The 20,909-nt window shown below is 29.5% G+C and overlaps 3 protein-coding genes across 4 annotated transcripts; 1 reads left to right on the forward strand and 2 right to left on the reverse strand.

Moving 5' to 3' along the window:
- Positions 1-380: 380 nt before the first annotated feature.
- On the reverse strand, positions 381-10,097 carry LOC132938463 (GTPase-activating protein). 2 transcript variants are annotated; one of them, XM_061005314.1, is made up of 18 exons: positions 9,842-10,097; positions 9,525-9,636; positions 6,001-6,184; positions 4,081-4,293; positions 3,847-4,010; positions 3,611-3,782; positions 3,384-3,532; positions 3,099-3,300; positions 2,893-3,004; positions 2,722-2,828; positions 2,496-2,648; positions 2,362-2,435; positions 2,250-2,273; positions 1,986-2,092; positions 1,674-1,917; positions 1,461-1,612; positions 916-1,093; positions 381-796 (listed from the first exon to the last, which is right to left on the reverse strand). In XM_061005314.1, the coding sequence occupies exons 1-18, from the start codon at positions 9,900-9,902 to the stop codon at positions 715-717; spliced, it is 2,490 nt and encodes an 829-aa protein (XP_060861297.1). In that variant the 5' UTR covers positions 9,903-10,097; the 3' UTR covers positions 381-714. The 2 variants fall into 2 exon arrangements, with proteins under 2 accessions (XP_060861297.1, XP_060861298.1); XM_061005315.1 differs by lacking the exon at positions 2,250-2,273 and having other exon boundaries at positions 9,842-10,093.
- A 397-nt stretch (positions 10,098-10,494) lies between these two features.
- LOC132938464 (mitochondrial chaperone BCS1) lies at positions 10,495-12,759 on the forward strand. Its single transcript, XM_061005316.1, has 5 exons — positions 10,495-11,119; positions 11,420-11,559; positions 11,628-12,056; positions 12,154-12,271; positions 12,336-12,759. The coding sequence occupies exons 1-5, from the start codon at positions 10,797-10,799 to the stop codon at positions 12,598-12,600; spliced, it is 1,275 nt and encodes a 424-aa protein (XP_060861299.1). The 5' UTR covers positions 10,495-10,796; the 3' UTR covers positions 12,601-12,759.
- Positions 12,760-17,350: 4,591 nt separating this feature from the next.
- LOC132938505 (beta-catenin-like protein 1) lies at positions 17,351-20,203 on the reverse strand. Its single transcript, XM_061005375.1, has 10 exons — positions 20,010-20,203; positions 19,659-19,904; positions 19,468-19,574; positions 19,240-19,411; positions 18,796-19,179; positions 18,586-18,734; positions 18,324-18,505; positions 18,082-18,254; positions 17,839-18,025; positions 17,351-17,604 (listed from the first exon to the last, which is right to left on the reverse strand). Exons 1-10 carry the CDS (start codon positions 20,037-20,039, stop codon positions 17,516-17,518), a joined length of 1,719 nt encoding a protein of 572 aa, XP_060861358.1. The 5' UTR covers positions 20,040-20,203; the 3' UTR covers positions 17,351-17,515.
- Between the last annotated feature and the right edge of the window lie 706 nt (positions 20,204-20,909).

Below are 20,909 nucleotides of genomic sequence, written 5' to 3' on the forward strand. Positions count from 1 at the left end.
AATTCAATAATTTGGTGTCTCTGGTTAAAAATTAACAATCACAACATTGTTGGTGTTAGAAAAATGTACAATCGACTCAATAGACAAAAAGACGGGGGAAATCTGCTCGTTCAATAATAAATACTGTACATTAATAATATTATAATAATTTTGTACAAAGAAGATTGAAAACAAAGGGAATGTGGAGTCGATTTACTCATATTTACAACATTTTATAACAGATATATTATAATCTTTAAGTTTTTCATCTCAATTAATTGTTTTTTAAACTATATAAAACACTTAAACAAATAATTTGGTAAATTTTTAAATAATTTAGAGAAATAGAGAATTTGTAAAAAAATATAAGCTGCCAAAGAAAAAAAAATGAAATATATATATACACATACTTAAGTAATATGAATACTATCATATGAACACAAGGGTGTTAATTACTGTTGGCACAATGGTTTTTGTTAATGGAGAAGCGTGTATAAAACTATACATGTCATAACAACATTATATCTATTGGTTAATTTTTTGTAAAATTTGAGAATTATTGATTTTTAACATTAAAGGATAAGCCTAAAATAATTAATAAAATATTAATAGTAATATATTAATTATGTACTGAATTAAGTTTCTATAAAAATTATGTAGATTTATAATAATCTATTTAAATTTATGTTTTGTATTGTTACCCCTTTAAATCGAACGGGATCTTTTAAATGTATGCTACCAAACTTTTTGATGATGTGCACTGAGGTCTTTTCGCCCTGCTAGTAGTAGGTAATTATCATCACCAATTGGTGCTTGTCTGAAATAAACAAGAATGAATTTGGTAAATACTAAATATAAATGTAAACTTCTTTGTTTATATCAAAATTATAATTTCCTTTGTAAATATATATTATTATACAATACAATATTACATACTTGCTGCCATATTTTGTTTCTCTAGCAATAGTCCTTAAAACTGTTCGATGCTCTTGTTCTAATGTATATATTATTTCTCGCAAAGTAGATAAAGTTATAAATGTAGTTTTGGGATCTTCAATTAGTATAGGCAGACATAATCTATCTCCCGGATACACAGCTTTACACTCACATGCTTCTATAAATATTAATTAAGACACTTAATGATCACGTAAATATAAAATTGAAGAACATTATTAATATAAAATTAACGTAAAGTGTCCCCTTTCCCAAAAAGTCTTAAATGTTTAATTATTTTGAGAAAAATAAAAACAATTGTAAGACTAAATAAAAGAAGCGGTCAAATATTTAGCTATAAATGGCTTGAAAATAAGTATTTTTAATATACAGGTATAACAGATAAATCTGAGAAAAAAATTGATGCTAGCTTTATATTATTAAAACATGTTTCTAAGTAAATATTTTGAGAAAAATAAGTTAGTTGATCTTTAATGTGGACCCTACTCCTGATATATTATTAATACAAATAATTATATCATACTTACTCAATACACTATCAAATCTGTCAATATGAGTCACACAAAGTGCATGTATTCTAGAGAGTTCTCTATCAACGTCAACACTACTAGTTTGTATATGATCAACAGAAGTTGATACTTCTTGGCATCCCTTGGTTCTTTCATTGTTAGACTTACAACTGTTACATTTATTAAATATTTTAGTACATAATCAATTAAATATTATAATACTGTACTTACCAAAGCCAAATGCCATTTATAAAAGCAGCAGGATGATAAAGGGTAAGTCGCTTAGTGTTCGAGAAACACATTTTAGTCAATAAATCAACCCATTCTTTTTCTTCGACACAATTATTAGCTTGTATATATAAAATTCTCTCTGGTTGAATTATTTGGAACATATTATTTTTATTGAATGACTCTTGTTGAAGTCGTTCAACGGCTAATATGTCTGACAAAGTAATTGTGCAGAGGGACTCTTTACCTTGAATAATAAAAAACAATTATAGATTAATTGAACTTTTTATAAATATAAAACTTAATAATATTTACCTTTCTGTTTAGCATATGACAAATCACGCGTAGTTAATTTAAAATAACGTTGTTTAAAATTCTTTCTACCAAATTTTTTTCGACCTTGAGCACGTTTTGTCAACATCCTATAGCAAATGATTACAATTAAAATATTAAGAAGTATAATTATATGAACGTACAAGATGATCAGAATTCAATTTTTCATAATTGCACGATGAAATACCGATCACCTGACACAATATAATATATTTCCATTGTATTATAACTTCACACATTACTCACCACAAAGTAATTTTCCTTAGATAGCTAAAATATATTTAACCATTATACAACAATAATGGGAGAATATGTGATCATAAGTGATATAATAATAAAATATTAAATTAATTATTACCCTTCCTTGAGTGTTACGGGAGTATCCTGAGTACATTCTTCTGGACCAGCTGAGGCAGAAATAATTTCTAAAAACTATAAACTTATAATGTGAGAAAAATATTATAAAATATTATTTATAATAAATAATTTTACTTGTCTAACTGCAGTAACATGTTGTTCAGTATATACGGCTTGGTACATCGATGACATATATTCTTCTTTGAAATTTGATCGTGAACAAACAAGATTACCTAAACTTTGGATAGTTTTTGATACCAGTGTCAGGGTTCTGTTTGTTTGAGAATCCTAAAAAATAATAATAGATAAAAGTGATAAATGAAACAAAAGAAAAAACACTGATTAAGTAATTAAAGCATACAATTTGTTCTTTTGTGAGATCAAAAAGCCTGGGGCCTAAAATTGCTGGTGCAAAAAATCTTAAAAAAATAAATCCAGACACAACCGAATACTTAATTTCTTTGTTTTCTAAAAAAAAAATTTAAATAAAATTAGGATAAAATAATTATTACAAAATATCTAAAAAAAATACCTGGAAAATATTTTATAGCTACTTCTTTCAGTGTATGGAATAATTGGCACATTACAGTTGGACATTTTAGGGCTGATGTTGTAATAGCTTTGAATACGTCTTCCACATAAATCTAAAAATAAAATTGATATTTTAATGTTATAAAATATGTAATGTAATAAATTTCTTCTACTTGTTATTTATTATTCAAAACTATTGTAATTTACTTTTAAGTTTGCCAAATTATGACTAATAACTGTTGTGTCTTTAACTCTTGCCGGATCAATTTCACAAGGCCTTCTTTCTGCCAAAAGCCTTTCTAATGGGGGTCTTAAAGTTTCATGTAAGTACCTCATTCCAGAAATATGCATTGATTCGTCCATCATTTTGGACACCAAAGAGTTACCACGAAATATGGTATTTGCATCACTACAAAATACATACATTTATTAAATTTAATGATTTGATATATGTTATCATATAATATTATATTGTATCCTAAATTTACTTACGTAACTTTTGATATTTCCCAATAGGCAAGGGCTTTGATTGTCGGAATAATTTGCCCATGATGTAGCAAAATACGTACAATAGGCTGAGCAGAATCTATTTTATTTGGAATAATTTCTCCCAAAAGGTACACAGTGCTAGCAGTTGTGGGCTAATTAATTATACAGAATGATTATTAATAAAATTATATCAAAAAATAAATAGTAAATAATTATAATAGCAATAATACCACTACAGCATGACTATTTATCAGTAAATGTTTTAGACGTTCATAATTGTGTGATGGTAGAACATGATCAGCTGTATAGTGAATTTTTAAACGTAATGATCCTACACTTGGATAATTAAAACCCTGGTCTTCCCTGAGACTTGACTTTCTATTGCGTGGTTGAAGAAAATACCTTCGTAAAGAAAACAATTTATTTGAGATTTAATATTTAATTTTATTCAATTAAGTAAACTTACCATGCACTAACGGTTCTTCCTTGTAACGGTATGGTTACTTGACCCAAAAATACAGTATTACTACTCGATATTTCATGATAAAGTGTAACTATAAGTTCAGCCCATTCAGCTGTAGGTGTTTGGCCTGCTATGTGTTGTTTATGAATTCCACTTAATCCCGGTAACTAAAATAATAAATACCTATTATGAAACTAGTTTTCCTTGATAAACTATTTAAGTGTTATCAAACATTACAGTAAAGGCAAAAGCTTCATCAAATACAGGTGAATTAGTCTTTTTCTTGACTTTGGTTCTTTGTGTTTCTGTTTTGTCATTTGTATATCGAACTGTAACATCAGCAAATGGATCACAATTTCCGTTTGTAATGGCTAATTCACACGCTTCATTTAAGCGAACACCGAGTCTACCTCGGTTTTCGCCAAATTCTATTTCAATATGAATTTTTCCCTAAACAAAAATTTAGTTAGCAACTCACACACACTTGAAAGTTTTTTTTTTATATATATACTCGTACTATATGCTATATACCGTGTATATTTTATCTACTTTAATTTGAAACAAAGGAAAATTAAAACTGCCCTGCCTTTATAATGCAGCATTTCTACTTTGTTTCTTTTTTTGAAATACCCAATACTAGACAAGTTCTACAATATCCCACAAATTTAAACGACTACTACACTTATCATTTGTATCCTTAAATGTAAAAAAGTATTATTTTTTTGAATATTAAGTGAAATGTTTGGCATCCTTTTTTAGTAAGTAGATCACAATAATACAAAGTTTTCAAAATACTTCCTTCTGAATATTGTTTTCTTCTATTTTTAATTTTAGTACACGATTGTCATTAGGTAATCAAATCATGTGCTTTTAAAAAAATACAAACATCTGTTAATTTAAAATTATATGTTGATACAAATAACTGATAGCTGAAACATTCACATTAATAATTTAAAAAATAATAATAATATAATAATTCAAATAACCACAGTTAAACCATGTATCCATATTCCATACACAGCTCACAAACATAGACTAAAAAAACTAAATTAATTTTTGTTGTAAAAAGACTAATCTTAATTGCAAAAAGATGAAGTATATTTATGTATAATACAATTTGGTATAGTGAATAGATATTGGTAAATGTCTACATTTTTTAGATTCTATGATAAACCACCAAACATAGCATATTGTATATTGAATACCTTTTTTTTCTGTAGAAGTATTAAGTAATTTTATTTTACAATAAAAATGACAGATTACAATAAAGGAGTACAATTTATTAACCATTTTCATTTTATTTTTAGCTGTACATAAAATGTTTGATGTTTAACAAAAACTACATACTCGTATTCTAATGCAAACAAAAGATTTGCAAAATGAAACATGAAAATAAAAACTATCAGAGTTTGACTATTTGTCCAAAAATATACTTTTATGACAGCTAGACACTCGAAATTTCAATACAATAGACAACAATGCTCTCAATAGTTATATTTAACTTTTCCTCACTTATGATATTATACTTGACTTGTTCGAAATCACATAGGAATTAACATGTAAAACAGAAGTTAGTTCTTTTATTATATTTGAGATTATTATTAGATAAGGACATAGATTTATTGTAGATATAACTTTTTCATGTTTATAAAAATGTTTAGCTATATACACACCAACTAATCAAGATAAATAATAGAATATAAATGTTAACATTAAAAGTGAATCTAGGTACTATCTAGAAATATAAAATGATAAATTGTATAAATTGTTTAACTTTTTGAATATCAATGTTATTCTTATTTATATAGTTATCATAGCTAAAAATATTTTGTATTATATATTATATATAATATAAAAAAAATTTTAATTTGGAATTATATTGCCATTAATAAAGATTATTATTATTATTTGACTATTGAAGTGCCTTGTGAATGATATTCACATATTTATAGTGAGTAATAAATATAGATTGTATCATATCCTACATCATAACAGTTATTTAATTTTAGGTCTTCATTAATTTATTATAGTGTAACCCCTACATCATTGCAATAACATGTATACCTACTTCCATAGAGCTTATAATAAATTAAATTTACATATAATAGGTACTCTATAATCTAGATATTATATATTATTAATGATAAAATTAAATACCTGTACTTCAGATTCAACGTTCAGTGGTCGTAAAGGGAACCAGTGATCCTTGTCATTAAACGATGTTAATTGGTCCCTTCGGACAGTTACTCTTCCTAATGGTCTATCGCGTTCATAAACACATACACCAAGGTAACGGAAACGACGAGGTATCTCAAACTCAAATTCTTCACCCCAAAATGGACTAAAAAGTAAATAAAAAAAAATTTTAATAACAGTAATAAATGAGCTGTGTTAATAAACCTATATATAATTATTAAAGAAATTGTGAGAAAATATGTAATTAAATAATAAGTAATATAGTGGGAATAAAGTATTATGTACTATCGTTTATTCATATGGTTTAGGTAGGTACCTAATATTACTGTAATTATACCTAAACATAAGGTGACCACATATGTTTTATGTCAAAACAAGAGGAAAAACTATTAAAAGAGAGTAGTTGATTGTAAGTGTTAACAAGAAAATAACTTTTTAATAGATTATCTAAATGATTTTATGAATTGAAGTAATTAAAAATTTCTACTAAATTCAATTTACAATTTAAAAAATCCATGAATATTACTATTTCTACCTTAACTTAATAAAAAGTTTTGTTATTGTTGTTTTAAAGTGATGGTTTGACTTGTAAATTTTTTTTTTATTGAAAATATAAAATATTTATAATCTGTATTTTAAATACAATAAGCAAAATGTATTGTAAAAAGAAATAACAAAAATATAGAAGGGAGAATCTAGTATGAATTGTTCAATTACCAAGATATTAGGTATTTTTATAAATATACATACATTCATTTATTATTATCACATGAAAGTATCTTCTTTTATAATCATGCATACCTATTATACTAACATTATTTTTAAATTTTATAATTCTGATTGCTTTTCAAAAAAAATTTAACATTTTCTGAGTCTATTTTTAGGTTGTTTACATTTGATAGAGATATTTCTCTTCTATATAACAACTACATACAACATAAATATCAATTTTGTTATTTTAATTGAAACCAATTTATACAACTAGGTATCAATTTAAATAAATATGAATTATTGTTCTAACTTGAAAAATATATCTTAACAAAATTAATCTTGGAAAACATAACTTTTTCAACTAATTGTAAGAAAAAACTAATTTAACATTTAAAAGAATTTATAAGTTTACCTAAAAATTGTTTATGTTATTCTGCATAAACAGTGCCAGTGAATTCTCAAGTGATATCTGATGTATGTTTGCCAAATTATGAACCTGAGTTAAAATTATTTAGATACTTGTGTGGTATCACCCTTGCCAAACTTTTAATATTATACAATGTACCTACTTAGTTTATGGTCAGTTTCTTATACACAATTATAATAGGTTTTTTAAAATTTCAATAATCTTAACATTTAGAAATAAATTAATTTTCACCCATAACATTGCATAAAATGTATGAATATAGGTACAACTAATACAATTTAAAAAGACTCAATAAAATAATAAATTATTAGAATATAGTATAAATACTAAGCATAGAATAATAATTGTGATTCATTAAGGACTGTGATTCACACACAATTTGTCATGAAAAATTCAAAAACAATGCTACCTACTTTTAGGTATGTGTATTTTTTTAATGATAATAATTTAATTAAATTTCAGTAATCAAGAAAAATAAAAATTTTAAATAAATGTAATATTATGATTGTACTTACTGTAAGAAAAATATACTACACATACCTAAATGTATAGATTATTTAGGACGATTCTTACAATGTCCGGTTAAGACTAACCAGTAGAATTCTATAAGTAACACAAAAGAAATTCTGTTTGTTAGCATTATCAGACACTTAACCGGTCATTGTAAGAAAGGCCCTTAACCTACTAAATATTAATATTACTTTGTGATATATATTATGTTAACAAATTTTTATTTCATTTTTAATTAAATTGAGCAAGTTTTATTGTTGTTTAAAATTATGTCTCTTTCACTAGTTAGGTTAGGTTAGGTATAGTAATTAGGTAAAATAATATAAAAATATAGATTTGTTGTTTTATAATAATGAAATATTGAATTCTATTTTAAAGTTATATAATATAATATCATGTTAAATCAGTTGTTAGTTTAATGTGGTTAAAATAATATTCATATCTTATTTAATGTATTGTACCCGAATGTTTTACAATAATTATAAATTTCATAATATTTTTGTAAAACAAATATTTATAATGTCAATAATATATTCACGTGCTATTCAAATTATTAATACGTGCCTTTAATGAATTATCTTACTATAATCTACATTAATAATTACAATGTATGATTACAGATACAGTTGTATATAATGTCCTATAGGTATTCAGTAGACATTTTATTTAAAATATAAATGCCTGTAGAAATGTTAGTAGTATTAGAAAATTTAAATTTAAAAAAAAGTTAGGTAGAATGTTATCTAAAATTATTAGGTATGCATATAAGTTAAATTTCAAATATTAATCATTTTGTATGTTGCTACTAGCTAGTTTGATATATCTACAGTTGATCTCTATTCAAGTGATAATTGTAACAATGGGTTATACTTCCATTTTACATTTGAACATTATAATAGTTTTATCTTAATTATTCTCATACTATATAAAAAATAGATAAAAATTAGTTTGATCAATATAATAATACATACAACTAGGCATCTAAATAGAAACATAATAATATGTAGATTTATAATAACACAATAATAAATTATCAGGCCCATTATGAATATATGTACACATTATAATAAGGTAAAATAAAAAGATCCAATCAAACATTACATTTTAAAACGTGTGTAACTAAATGAAACCAAAAATTGTATAAGGTAATTAAGTTCACAAAAAATGTTAAATCATTTTGTATAGTTTAATAGTTAATTCTATTATATTAAAATGTTCTGTAGGCAATGTCATAATTTAAAATAGGTAATACAAATTTCCATGATTAAAAATAGGAGCATACAATAGGTTAACATAGAAATGATAGGCAAACATAATTCTATCAAATGAAAGTTTAATTAATTTGATTAGGTATTTATAAATATCTTAAAAGATATAAACTCGCTAAACAAATCAATAGGACTTGTAAAGTTATTAGTTATAGATCTTTAAATAGGTAATATCAAATGTACCTAATATATTATTTTTTTAATAACCAATAATAAATTACCTATACAGGGATCTAATAACATTTAATTAAAATTAAATTTCTACTTTCAAAAAAAAAATGTATATTTGATTGATATACATATATAATCTGAATATCTATAATGCATAACAGACAACAGTAATGTAGTGATTACAATGTCAATGACCATTATCCACCAGGTATAGATTATTACGCACCAATAAATAGTACACCTCTTAATCAAAAAGTATTTGGAATCATTTTTGAACAGAATGAAATCCTGCACGACCCAGTGTACCAGCAGTTTCTATTACAAGGGCATGTCGACAGTACATAAGTATGACATAAGATTGATACAACACAAATAATCGGTTGGGTAGGTGTACTCACTCAATCGCTTTTTCAATAGTGGCCGTACGGAATATTTCTTCCTGGTCGAGTGTGATTGTACAATGTCCGTCCCTGAGCGACGAGTGTCCCTTGCCCAAATTCTTCGCATCACCTATATTCAAAACAAGATCCCGGTCATTCATGAATATTTTTTCGGGGGTTAACAGGTATCCATTGACGCGTTCGCACGTAAACCAATGCGCGGGGGGGGGGGGAGCATCGACACGGGCACCCGAAAAGATGGGCCCCCCCAACCCGTGTCGAGAACACGACACGGAACAACAACGGATGTAACGTTATGATATTGTGCCACTCACCGATTTTGATCTTTAGTCTCTCCACGACCCTGAAGTTTGGCTTACCCTCGGCCATCGTCATTTCGCGCAAACCCGGTGCACGTCCACCGCCAATTCATCAACGACGTTTCATTCAAAAAAGTAATTGATTCATGGTTTCTCGGTGCTCGTGTGTTGTGTATGTTTGTGTGTGTGTGTGTTGGCTGTGTCCTTCCTTCCGAAAAGCGTTCCCATTCATGCGAAATGCTCGGGGGACAGGACGGACGGGTGAGCTAGCGCGCGCGCGTGAGCGAGCGACGGTGACGGGAAGATAGTGCAACGAAGACGGCATGAAATGTGCGGGCGAGCCGCGGCGCGCAGGGTTTCCCGTCGGGCGGAAACGTATGTCGGTCATGCGTTCCCAAACGGGCCACGTTTCCGGCCAATCCGCCTAAACTGCTGCTGCTTCACCCGTCGACCGGACGGACGGGCCGACCGCACCAGTGCACCACCTCACCGCACAACAAACATCGCCGACACAGTCTGTGTTAAACAGATTTTGGGACTCCCCTCCGCACGACGAGTGACGGTCGGTGGTCGGACGAACCGTGGTCGTCGGCTGCCAGCCGCCGCCACAACCATAGAACAACTTAAGACAACCGCGGATGGTATTTTTTAGTATTTACTATTTTTTCATTTTCGTCGACCACAATGAAGTTCGGTGCGTTGTCGAGTGACGACCGGTCACTGTCATGAACGTACAGACGGTTGCAAGCCATTATTGATTAAAAGCAGACATATTTTTATTCCGTGATATTATTAATGTCTGTGATTAAAAGATACTCTAATTTTACAATGATTACAATAATCTAACGTACGAAGGTCGTACGAATCTTCTTACTTTTTACTAATTACTATATATTATGCGTCGTACTCTATAGTTGGTGCTACATATGCTGTAAAATTGTGCAAATTTTATTATTAATATTTTATTAAAATGCCAATGACCGATCTATTATCCACGCTCGGTGACAATCCATACTTCAGCGCAGGTTTCGGTCTGTTCGGGCTTGGGTTGGGGGCGGCTGTGTTGCGCAAGGGCGCTTCAGCCGGCGTAGTGTTGTTTCGCCGAAATTTCATGATGACCCTGGAAGTGCCGTGCCGTGACAAAAGCTATCAATGGGTACTGCTGTGGGTAACGCAAAAGGCAGCCCGGCGCACTCAGCACCTGAGCGTAGAGACGACTTTCGAGCAAATGGACACTGGACGAGTGAACACCACGTATCATTTCTTACCCAGTATTGGAGTACATTTGATCGAGTAAGTAGCTCATCCACCTGATGCTACTCTCCACTTTATCCAATCACACACAATTATATTTCTAACATGTCCTTAAAACCACACTTTTTTATGTATTATCAATCCTAAGTATTTAAAATTATTAACTTAACACTAGGTACATCACATTCTCCCATCTTCATATCTAAAAAATTAGGTAGTTATGAATATAAAATATAATTGCTTAAAAATAACAATAGATGTACATTGTACTTACCTAATTAATTAAAATACTATTTTGTTAAATCGTTTACAACTATATGATAAAAATAATTTTTTCAGGTATCATGGTAAATATATTCAAGTTACAAGAACGAGAGAACAACAATCGTTAGATTTACATGCTGGTGTTCCATGGGAAAATGTTGTACTCACCACATTTGGCACAAATAAGTCGATATTCACTAATATATTAGAAGAAGGTAAAATGTAAAATAACAATTTATTATATACCTACATTACAATTTATTTTGATTATTTTGTCAGGTAGCTCGTCAGATGGCTTTAAAAACATTGGAAGGCCGTACAATAGTATATACTGCATTGGGATCAGAATGGCGTCCTTTTGGACACCCACAAAAACCTAGGCCTCTAAAATCAGTTGTATTAGATGATGGTATTTCTGAAAGAATATTGAAGGATGTACAAAAGTTTATTGCCAAACCTTATTGGTACATTGAGCGTGGAATACCATATAGAAGAGGTTATTTATTGCACGGTCCACCTGGTTGTGGAAAAACATCTTTTATTAAAGCTTTAGCTGGAGAACTACAGTATGGCGTATGTTTATTAAATTTAAGTGAACGTGGACTCACTGATGATAGATTAAACTATTTAATGTCTGCTGCTCCTCAAAATACAATTATATTATTAGAAGATGTAGATGCAGCTTTTGGTGGAAGACACGAATCTAAACAAGGTATTGTCTAATTGCACAGGTGTGTGTGTATATATATACATATACTTCATAAAATAATAATGGATATTATATCTTGAATACATAATAACTTTTGTAGTTGCTACTGCTTATGATGGTCTGAGTCGGGTAACATTAAGTGGCTTATTAAATGCTCTTGATGGAGCTGCTTCATCTGAAGCTAGAATACTATTTATGACAACAAATTACATTGAAAGGTAAGCAAATAACTCTATACTTATTTTATAAAAATACTATAATTTGTCAACTTTTTATGTTTAGACTAGATGCTGCATTGATTAGACCTGGTAGAGTAGATTCCAAGGAGTATTTTGGACATTGTTCACAATCACAAATTGAACGAATGTATAATCGATTTTTCCTAGAAAATAATGACAGTGAAAAATATGCTAAAGAATTTGCAGAAACTGTTTTTAAAACTGGAAAACCTGCAAGTGCAGCTCAAATACAAGGTTATTTTATGTTATTCGAAGACTCTTCTCCCAGTGAATTAATTAAGAATCATAATTTAATTTGGGAAGCTTAAATAATTATAAATACAAGTTTGTTATAGAACTATGCAATTGTTGTTACCTATCTGTTTCTCAATTATATTATTTATAATTTTGAGTGACTATCAATCAACAATGAGTGATGTGTATTTGAATGCTGTAATAATAGTAAAATAAACTATATATTTATTTGATATGAACATTTATTTTGTACTTATCTGTTTAACTGCAACACAAAGTACACATTTTTATATGACAATATCAATTGTGAATCAACTAAAAATTATAGAGAGAATAGTTTAAAATAGGGGAACTCTGTACTTAATGGATGTTGATCAGTCTATAATTAATAGATTCCCTGAGTCTTGGAGTGTTAGTAGCTTATTTTCTCAACACTTATAGCTTCCTATTTGGCGGCTTACATGTGAATTTAGTTTGTGACTCAATGAAAAATAATATTTGTTTTGTTTGTTTATAGGGTTGCCATTGGTTAGGTTAGGAAATATAACTTACTAGCGGGCTTGATTTAAATGATATTTATATTGTTTTATGTTACGCTTTTATTTAATTTAATTACATTTTAATAAGTTTAATTTTACGCTTTCGAACAGGCATTTATTTCATCCGCCGGTGTGCCACTAGTAATCACCGGCAAGGTCTGTCTACAGTTACCAGCCAAAAGTATCACCATCCCTCCCATGATCCTCTGGTTACTCATAATATTTTTCATTGTGCGATCTAGTGCTTTTATTGCTCTTTTGTGAGACATCATACATTCATCCCACACCAACAGCTTACAATGGCACAATGCTGCAACATTTATCCACGCTCACTGTTTTTGCTAATGTTTCAGACTAACATTTCCTCATTCTAAGTTCAATGGTAGCCTAAAAACCGAATGGCGCATTGTTCGTCCCAATCGTCCCCCACACTGAGCAGCTATTCCGGAGGAAACTAATGCAAAGCAACTCCTTTACCTTCCGTATTAAAGCTGACAGTAAATTTAAAAGAAAGGTTTTGCCAGTGCCTCCTGGGGCATCAAAGAAGAACAAACCACCTTCGTTACTTTCAATTTTTTTGAATAACTTTATCATAGACTAAGCTTTGTTCCTGGTTCAAAAGTGAAACGGCCTCCATTAGTTGTCATTTTAAAGAAGCAGTATCGTAATCTAGTTTTTGTATTAAATCACTACTTACTTCCCCAATTCTTACAGAGCTGGACCTTCCGAAATCAGATAAATATTTTCCACTTATAGTTAACACTTGGTCTTCAACTTTTATTGAAGGCGTCATTGTAAATTATATCGTTATATGAATGGATGATGCATTTGGAATATATTCTTCTAATCTGTGTAAAATATTATCCGCTAAATCATTTTTGTGCTTTTCCCATAGTTGTTGAGGTTTTGAAAGTCCACAGTCAATATGCATATAGCGAAAAGCTGTCTCATATTTGACGCTGATCTACATTGTGCGGCCTCTTCCAAAGTAGCAGTCAAATCCTAATGATTGTCATTCGGCATATATCTGGTTAAGCAACCTATCGATTTTTCAATTTTTTTTTTTTCAAAATGTGTATTTTAGTGGGCTTTATAAGAATGTATAAAAAACACCCAGACAAACTTTGTTTTGAAGTTATCGATGAAAAACTTCATAATCTACATTTTTTTCGTAACACGCTTTTTTAAAAAAAAAATACTTAGAATTGAATATTTTTAAATTTTTTTTTTTTAAAAAATGTGTGGTTTTTGACGCTGTTTTCGAAACCATTATTTTGGAAGTTATAGTCATCCAAAGTTTGCGATTTTACGTTTATACGCATGTGCGCAACACTACTTTAATGCTGCGCAGAGGAACTAGTGTTTGGTGTTTTTTCGATTTTTTTGTCCGAGCGCAGCGAGCAAGTGGCAACGCTAGCATATTATGTGTTTTTTAACAACTTTGTTAAATTCCGAGTCCTGCACAAGGTGGTTAAACACAGCAAATCGGGGGATTTTGTCGATTATTTTGTCCGAGCAATATTCAATTCTAAGTATTATTTTTTAAAAATGCGCGTTACGAAAAAAATGTAGTTTTTGAAGTTTTTCATCAATAACTTCAAAACAAAGTTGTCCGGGTTTTTTTACATTCTTATAAAGCACTTTAAAATACATATTTCGAAAAAAAAAATTTAAAAAATCGATAGGTCGCTAAACCAGAATTGTTCTTGTCATTCTCTAACAACCCTCTCGTAATGTCGAAAATTCATGATTATTGAGATCTTTGAAAGAGGTTGCCCCATGCACATGGTGTAAAAGTATTCTTAATCAAAAACTTTCCATTTGACTAACATGGACCGTGTAAAATCGGCCTAATGCATCCCCAGATTTGACACTAGGCCAATTCTGAATAGGAGCTCCTTGGATTCGGCGTTTCCATTCTATACCTGTTGTGTTCCAACTGTAATACTCTGGTACATTGGCGCAAATAGGGGGGAGGGTTGGGGGCACTTAGTCCCCCCCAGTTCAAAATTTAGTAATTAGGACTAATTTTTATATTCTGTAGCAATATGGCCTATGGGGAGGGGGGCTTGAGCCCTCCAAAAAATTTATTAAATTTGCGCCTATGCTCTGGTAACTGATCATATAGCAGATTTCTTGCAAATTCCTCTCTTGTACAGATATCAAAAAAAGCTGTGAGTTTCGTTTTTGGAGGAGAACATATATAGTCGCTCCTATAAATTATTTTCCGTAAAATAGACACGTTCACCGTTCACCATTTTCTAGGTGCACACTGAAGTGTATGATGGTTCAATGGTTGGGTTCCTTTCGTGTAGGTAACGGAAACCCTAACAGCCGCCACACGTTGCTGCTGTCATAATGACCATAAGTTTTAAATACATCTACGGGGTTAGCGACCTCTTTGTTTCTGAAATTGAAAATAGCCTGATCGCTACCCTTATTAATATATTTGATAGCGCGTACTGAACTACAAGCCTCATTTATATGGACATTAAACATTTTTGACAAAATAGGCGAATAAGGGACCACCCAACCATTATCCACAGTACCTAACGTAACTCCCATTTTGGAGTTTCACAGATACCGTTCAACCTCCGTCTGCTGGCGCTCTTCTGCAATAGGTACAACAGTTATGCGTTGTCATTGTGGACACTGGACAGTCTTTAATTAGCTTGGGAGGAAATTTTTTGGTGCTTTTCCCATTGTTCATGCAAGGACATTGAGGATTTTCAAGACCGCATGGACCATGAATCATATTTTTTACAATAAATTCATGGAGTGTCTTGTCACTGTTTGAATCAGGTATTTCAGCGCTGATGATTTTATCTATTGGATCGGTTCTCAACTTTTCTTTTAACCACACTAAAATATGCATGTGGGATAGACAGATAGGCCGCGCTTTTGCCATTCCATTGAATGCACAAAGCAAAATACTTCTCGAAATATTTGTCCTTTGGTAATAACAGTGATTAGCTTTTTAACTTTCAATTTAAAAACTCTTGCAACCACATATCATGTCTATCTATTGCGCTTTGTCCCGGCAGCAACTCATCTAACTATGTCCTTTATGCATTCATAAACCGATCATCCAATTGCCATGAAATTTGGTACAGATATATATTAGACCTTGGGAAAGAAGATAGGCTATTGCATATTATCTCGAAAAAAAGGAAATAAGATGTCCAACGAATAACAACCAACCCAGAGATGTTCCAAACAGGAATATTTTGAGATGATTATTATTATTATTTATATATAATAAAAATTAAGTGTACGATTTGCTAGGTACCTACCTCTGACTACCTAACATATATTCATGAGATTTCAATGACACTCTATGTATAATCTAAAGACAAATAGTCTCAGTCAAATTTGTTTTGAAATATCAATTGTCAATAATATATTATAAACATTTCCATAGGCAAAACTATAAAATGTCATTAGGACAGGTCAAATGATAAATATGAAAAAAAATTCTCATTAATAAATAAGTTTTTAAATTGTATTAAATTAGTATGTTATCCAGTCAGTATTAGGTCGAATGGCCTGACTGGCCTTAATTGTAGTTTCACCTATGACAGTTCCCGCTTTTATTCGCTTTAAACGTATACAATAATTTATCATTGAATCCAAATTTAACATTATTTGTGAGAACATAACAATTTTAGGTATGTTATAAATTTTACTACACGCAATGACGAATGACATATAAATATTTAGATTAGAATAGAAATTAATTAGATTAGAATAGAATTTTAATTTTTACCGATTATATACTTGAACCCATTCTCACTGTTCTACGGTATAGGTTAGGTTATAAGTTGGTATTGACTCAAAAGTTAATAAAATAATCATATAGGTAATATGATAGAAATATTAAATATTAATCACTCTCCCCATGACCACCTTTTTATAATATTGCAAAATCTGATATGGGGTTATTTAGTCAGTAGGGAACTTGTACTTTATAGATCTAAGGTAACATCTAAAGAAAATTTTTTTTTATTTTGTATCAAAATGTTTTTTATTATATATTTTTATCTTATTTAAGTGCTAGGTATGTGTATTATAAAATTATTAATTATTAATATTGTGTATTAAAATGGCAAGGGCCTGTCTGTTTATAATTATAATAAATAAATAATCAGAATGCCTGTAATTTGTAAAATCTTAAAACTTATAGATTACTATTTTTTAATAACTGTAATAATATGTTGATAAATTATTTACTATTTAATTAGTTTAATTACATTATTAAATGCAAAAGTAGATCAATAAAATAAAATTCTGTTTGTCGACATTTTATATTTTTCTAATTTGTTATAGTACAATAAAAAATTATCAAGAATTAAATAATTAGTGGCAGGTAGTTGGTATAATTAAATACAATTCATACAATAATGTATTTTTTTACAATCGTAGTATGTCAAATTATCTTAATTTTAAAAATTTACAACTTATCAACCATTTTTAATATATGACGTTGCTCTTGTTCCTGCCATTCTTTATCCCCATCCTCGCCTAGGTTTCCAGCATATTCTATAAACAATGTATTTTTCATATTATTAACTATTATTTAATCAAACTACAAATTGATATTCTGAGAAATACTTAATAATTTACATCTTTATTTATTAGTTCATTACCAAACATTTCTAACATTTCTAGATGAATTATTAAATATAGCTTAACAACCTAATGGCTAATGGTTGATAATTAATAACGAAAATAAATCAATAACATTAATAAGTAATAACTTAATCTGATATGTACCTCTCATTATTTGTCGAATAGTTTTTAATGTTCCACCACGCATGTTTAAAATGTGAGTTACTCTCTTTTTTATATTTGGGCCACTATTACAAACTTCCAAAGTAATATAATCAACCAGTTGCAAAGAAAATAGACCTCCGTTTAAACGTTTCAAATAAATTTCATCTTCATCTTCTTCCCCAGTGTTCTACAAAATGTTTTCAACAATAAAAAAATGTAATTGTTACGTAATAAATACTTTACCTTCTCATCAATTTCAGCATCGATCATTTCAACCTTTTCCATATACTTAAAATGAAGTTCCATGAGTCTATCAACTTTTTCCATATCATTTTCAGCAAATTTGGTCATGAGACGTTGTCTTTGTGTACCGCGACAATTACGTAACATATTGGCAATTATTGAAATAACATGTTCTGCAACAATATGTGCATATGAGTATATGACTTTTCTTAAGTCTTTAAATAACAAATTCAATTTAGTACCTTCATGTTCTTCTGTACTAAGCATTCTTTTTCTGTTCTTTTTAGGAGTTTTCATGAATAGTGGGAATATGGTCCGAAGTCCCAAAATATCTACAAATTTGTTGCAATTGTCTTTGCCTTGTGGACCTGACAAAGCATGATTCAATACCTTTAATGAACCATTTCTACTTAATTTTTTTTCCCTGAAATATTTAGAATGTTTTTTAACCTTTTTACAAATATTAAAAAAATAAACAATATGATTGATTAAATGATAAATTACCTTAATATAAGATTCATAAGCTGTAGTCCTTCACCTCTTAAGAATCTATCTCTGTTTAGTTTATCCATTAAACAAGAACAAAGACAATCAAAAAGATTTTCCATCATTTCTTGTTCATCAGGGGAAGAAGGATCGTGTCTTTTATAATACTAAAAATAAAATTAAACATTGTTAAAAACTATTTGAAATGTTATCTATATAAATATTTACTGCTAGTTGTTGTAATAAATTATCAATGCCTCCGATTTCTCCAACTAAAGCCCTATTTTCTTCATTGTTTTGCAGCAATATAGATAGGATTTCACTACTATAAAGTTTATTACCATCATAAGGCATTTTAGCTTTAATTCTTTTTAAAAGCCATGGAATAAGACCTTGTTTACCAACATCAACCACAACGTCAGGCCTTAGTTCCATAATATTTTCAAATATTCCTAAAGTTGTATGTACACCATTAGCCTCTTCTTTCACGGATTCATCCATACGTTCAAGATTTTGTACTAATAGAGCACATATTTGTTTGCTGAGCAATGCATCAATCAATATTTCTGTACCTTCTTCATTTTCATTTAAAGAATCAAGATCAGTTAATTCCTAGAACAATGAATGCATTACAATAATAACTTTAAACACATATATTTTAATATGACAAACCTGTAATAAATTGACAACTGCAACTGCTATGTCAGTGTTTTCGTGAGTAAGTAATTCTAACAAAGATAAAACAGCTTTTAGGTTGACTAATATAGGATATAAATCTGGAACAGTTGCTATAGCATGCATTTCTGTTAAAATATCGTGCAACTCAATTTCTGATTCCATAAACCTAAATTAAAATAAGTATGATAAAATTATGAATACAAATCATACTAAAAAAATTACTTTTCAGGATTTTCAGGAAATTTTATTCGCATTTCTTGGTTTTTTAGCACTTTTTTTTCAAACAATAAAATCATGCGTTTTAGAGCTGCTTCGTCTAAGACTCCGTCCTATGAATGAAATAAAATTAATAGCTTATTTAAATCTCAAATTTTTAAATATATTATTTTATTATGATTTGATGTTTGCCTTACATCAGTACCAGCAAGATTTTCATCAACTAGTTTTTGCACCATATCTTGCCGTTCTTGTTTCATTCGCTGTTCTTCTGCGAGTCTTTCTTGTTCTGCTTTCAATCGTTCTTGCTCTTGTTTCTCTATTTGTTGAACACGATGTTTGGCTAATCGTCTAAGTTTCTTCTGTCGTTCATAATCTGTCTCATTTTCTTGAATTTGATTAACTTCCTCTTCAGGTAGTGGTCGTTTTGGAGTGTTAGCAGGCTAAAATGAAACCACATTACATTAGGTATTAATATACTATACTATATTGATAAGTATTGCCAAATTATTTGAGTATTTGACAGACATGTATTGTTTGTTACATACTTTGTAGTCCAACAGTTCTCCGATATCCATGATAGTATTTAAATTAAACTAGTTTAGTCTAATTTCTTGGAGCCTTATTAGCCCAATTTCGTTGTGTCGCAGCCGAAGATGTTAAATTAGATTTAATATTATGGACATTTATAACGTTATTTCAAGTTTTAACATGTATGATGTATTTGGTATATAATTCTTCGAATTAGTCGATGTGATAATACTGATAACGATATTTACAAAATATGATTAACATGGTATAGGCACAGTAGTTATTCTGTGGTATTGGTCACTACATTATCTACATCGTGGTATAATTGGTGAAGCAAATTAACAAAACGCTCTTTGGCGGGAAGTGGAAACAATTTGTACCTTCCTATTGGGGATGTTCAGTATATTATAAATTATAATCCCAACAAAAACAATTCGTCGAACTCCGTGTAAAAAATTGCCAAATCAAAAAAAACTGGTCATCTTCAGCATTATAAAGATGTGTAATCACGAATACGTATACGTAATTTAAATTAAAAATAAATGTATTCTATCTCAATAATTTATTTACTTTGCAAGAAATTATTTTATTTATAAATTTATAATTAAGATCTTTTTACAAAACAAATTTATAGTAACATTTGTAATGGAAATTTGTTAAATAGTCCAGTTACGAACAAACATGTTTATTTGTCGAAATAATTTTTCGCAAAGTAAATAAATTATTGAGAAAGAATACATTTATTTTTAATTTTATTTACTTAGCTTTTATTTGTGATATCAGATCTTTATAATGCTTAGGTCTTATAAATGACTGATTTTTTTAGTTTAGTGTAGATACTTAGCAATTATTAATGATATCACATCTTTATAATGCTGAAGATGACCAGTTTTTTTTTACTTAGCAATTTTTTACAC

This window comes from Metopolophium dirhodum, chromosome 2 (genome assembly GCF_019925205.1).
Source record: "Metopolophium dirhodum isolate CAU chromosome 2, ASM1992520v1, whole genome shotgun sequence".
Taxonomy (NCBI): Eukaryota; Metazoa; Arthropoda; class Insecta; order Hemiptera; family Aphididae; genus Metopolophium; species Metopolophium dirhodum.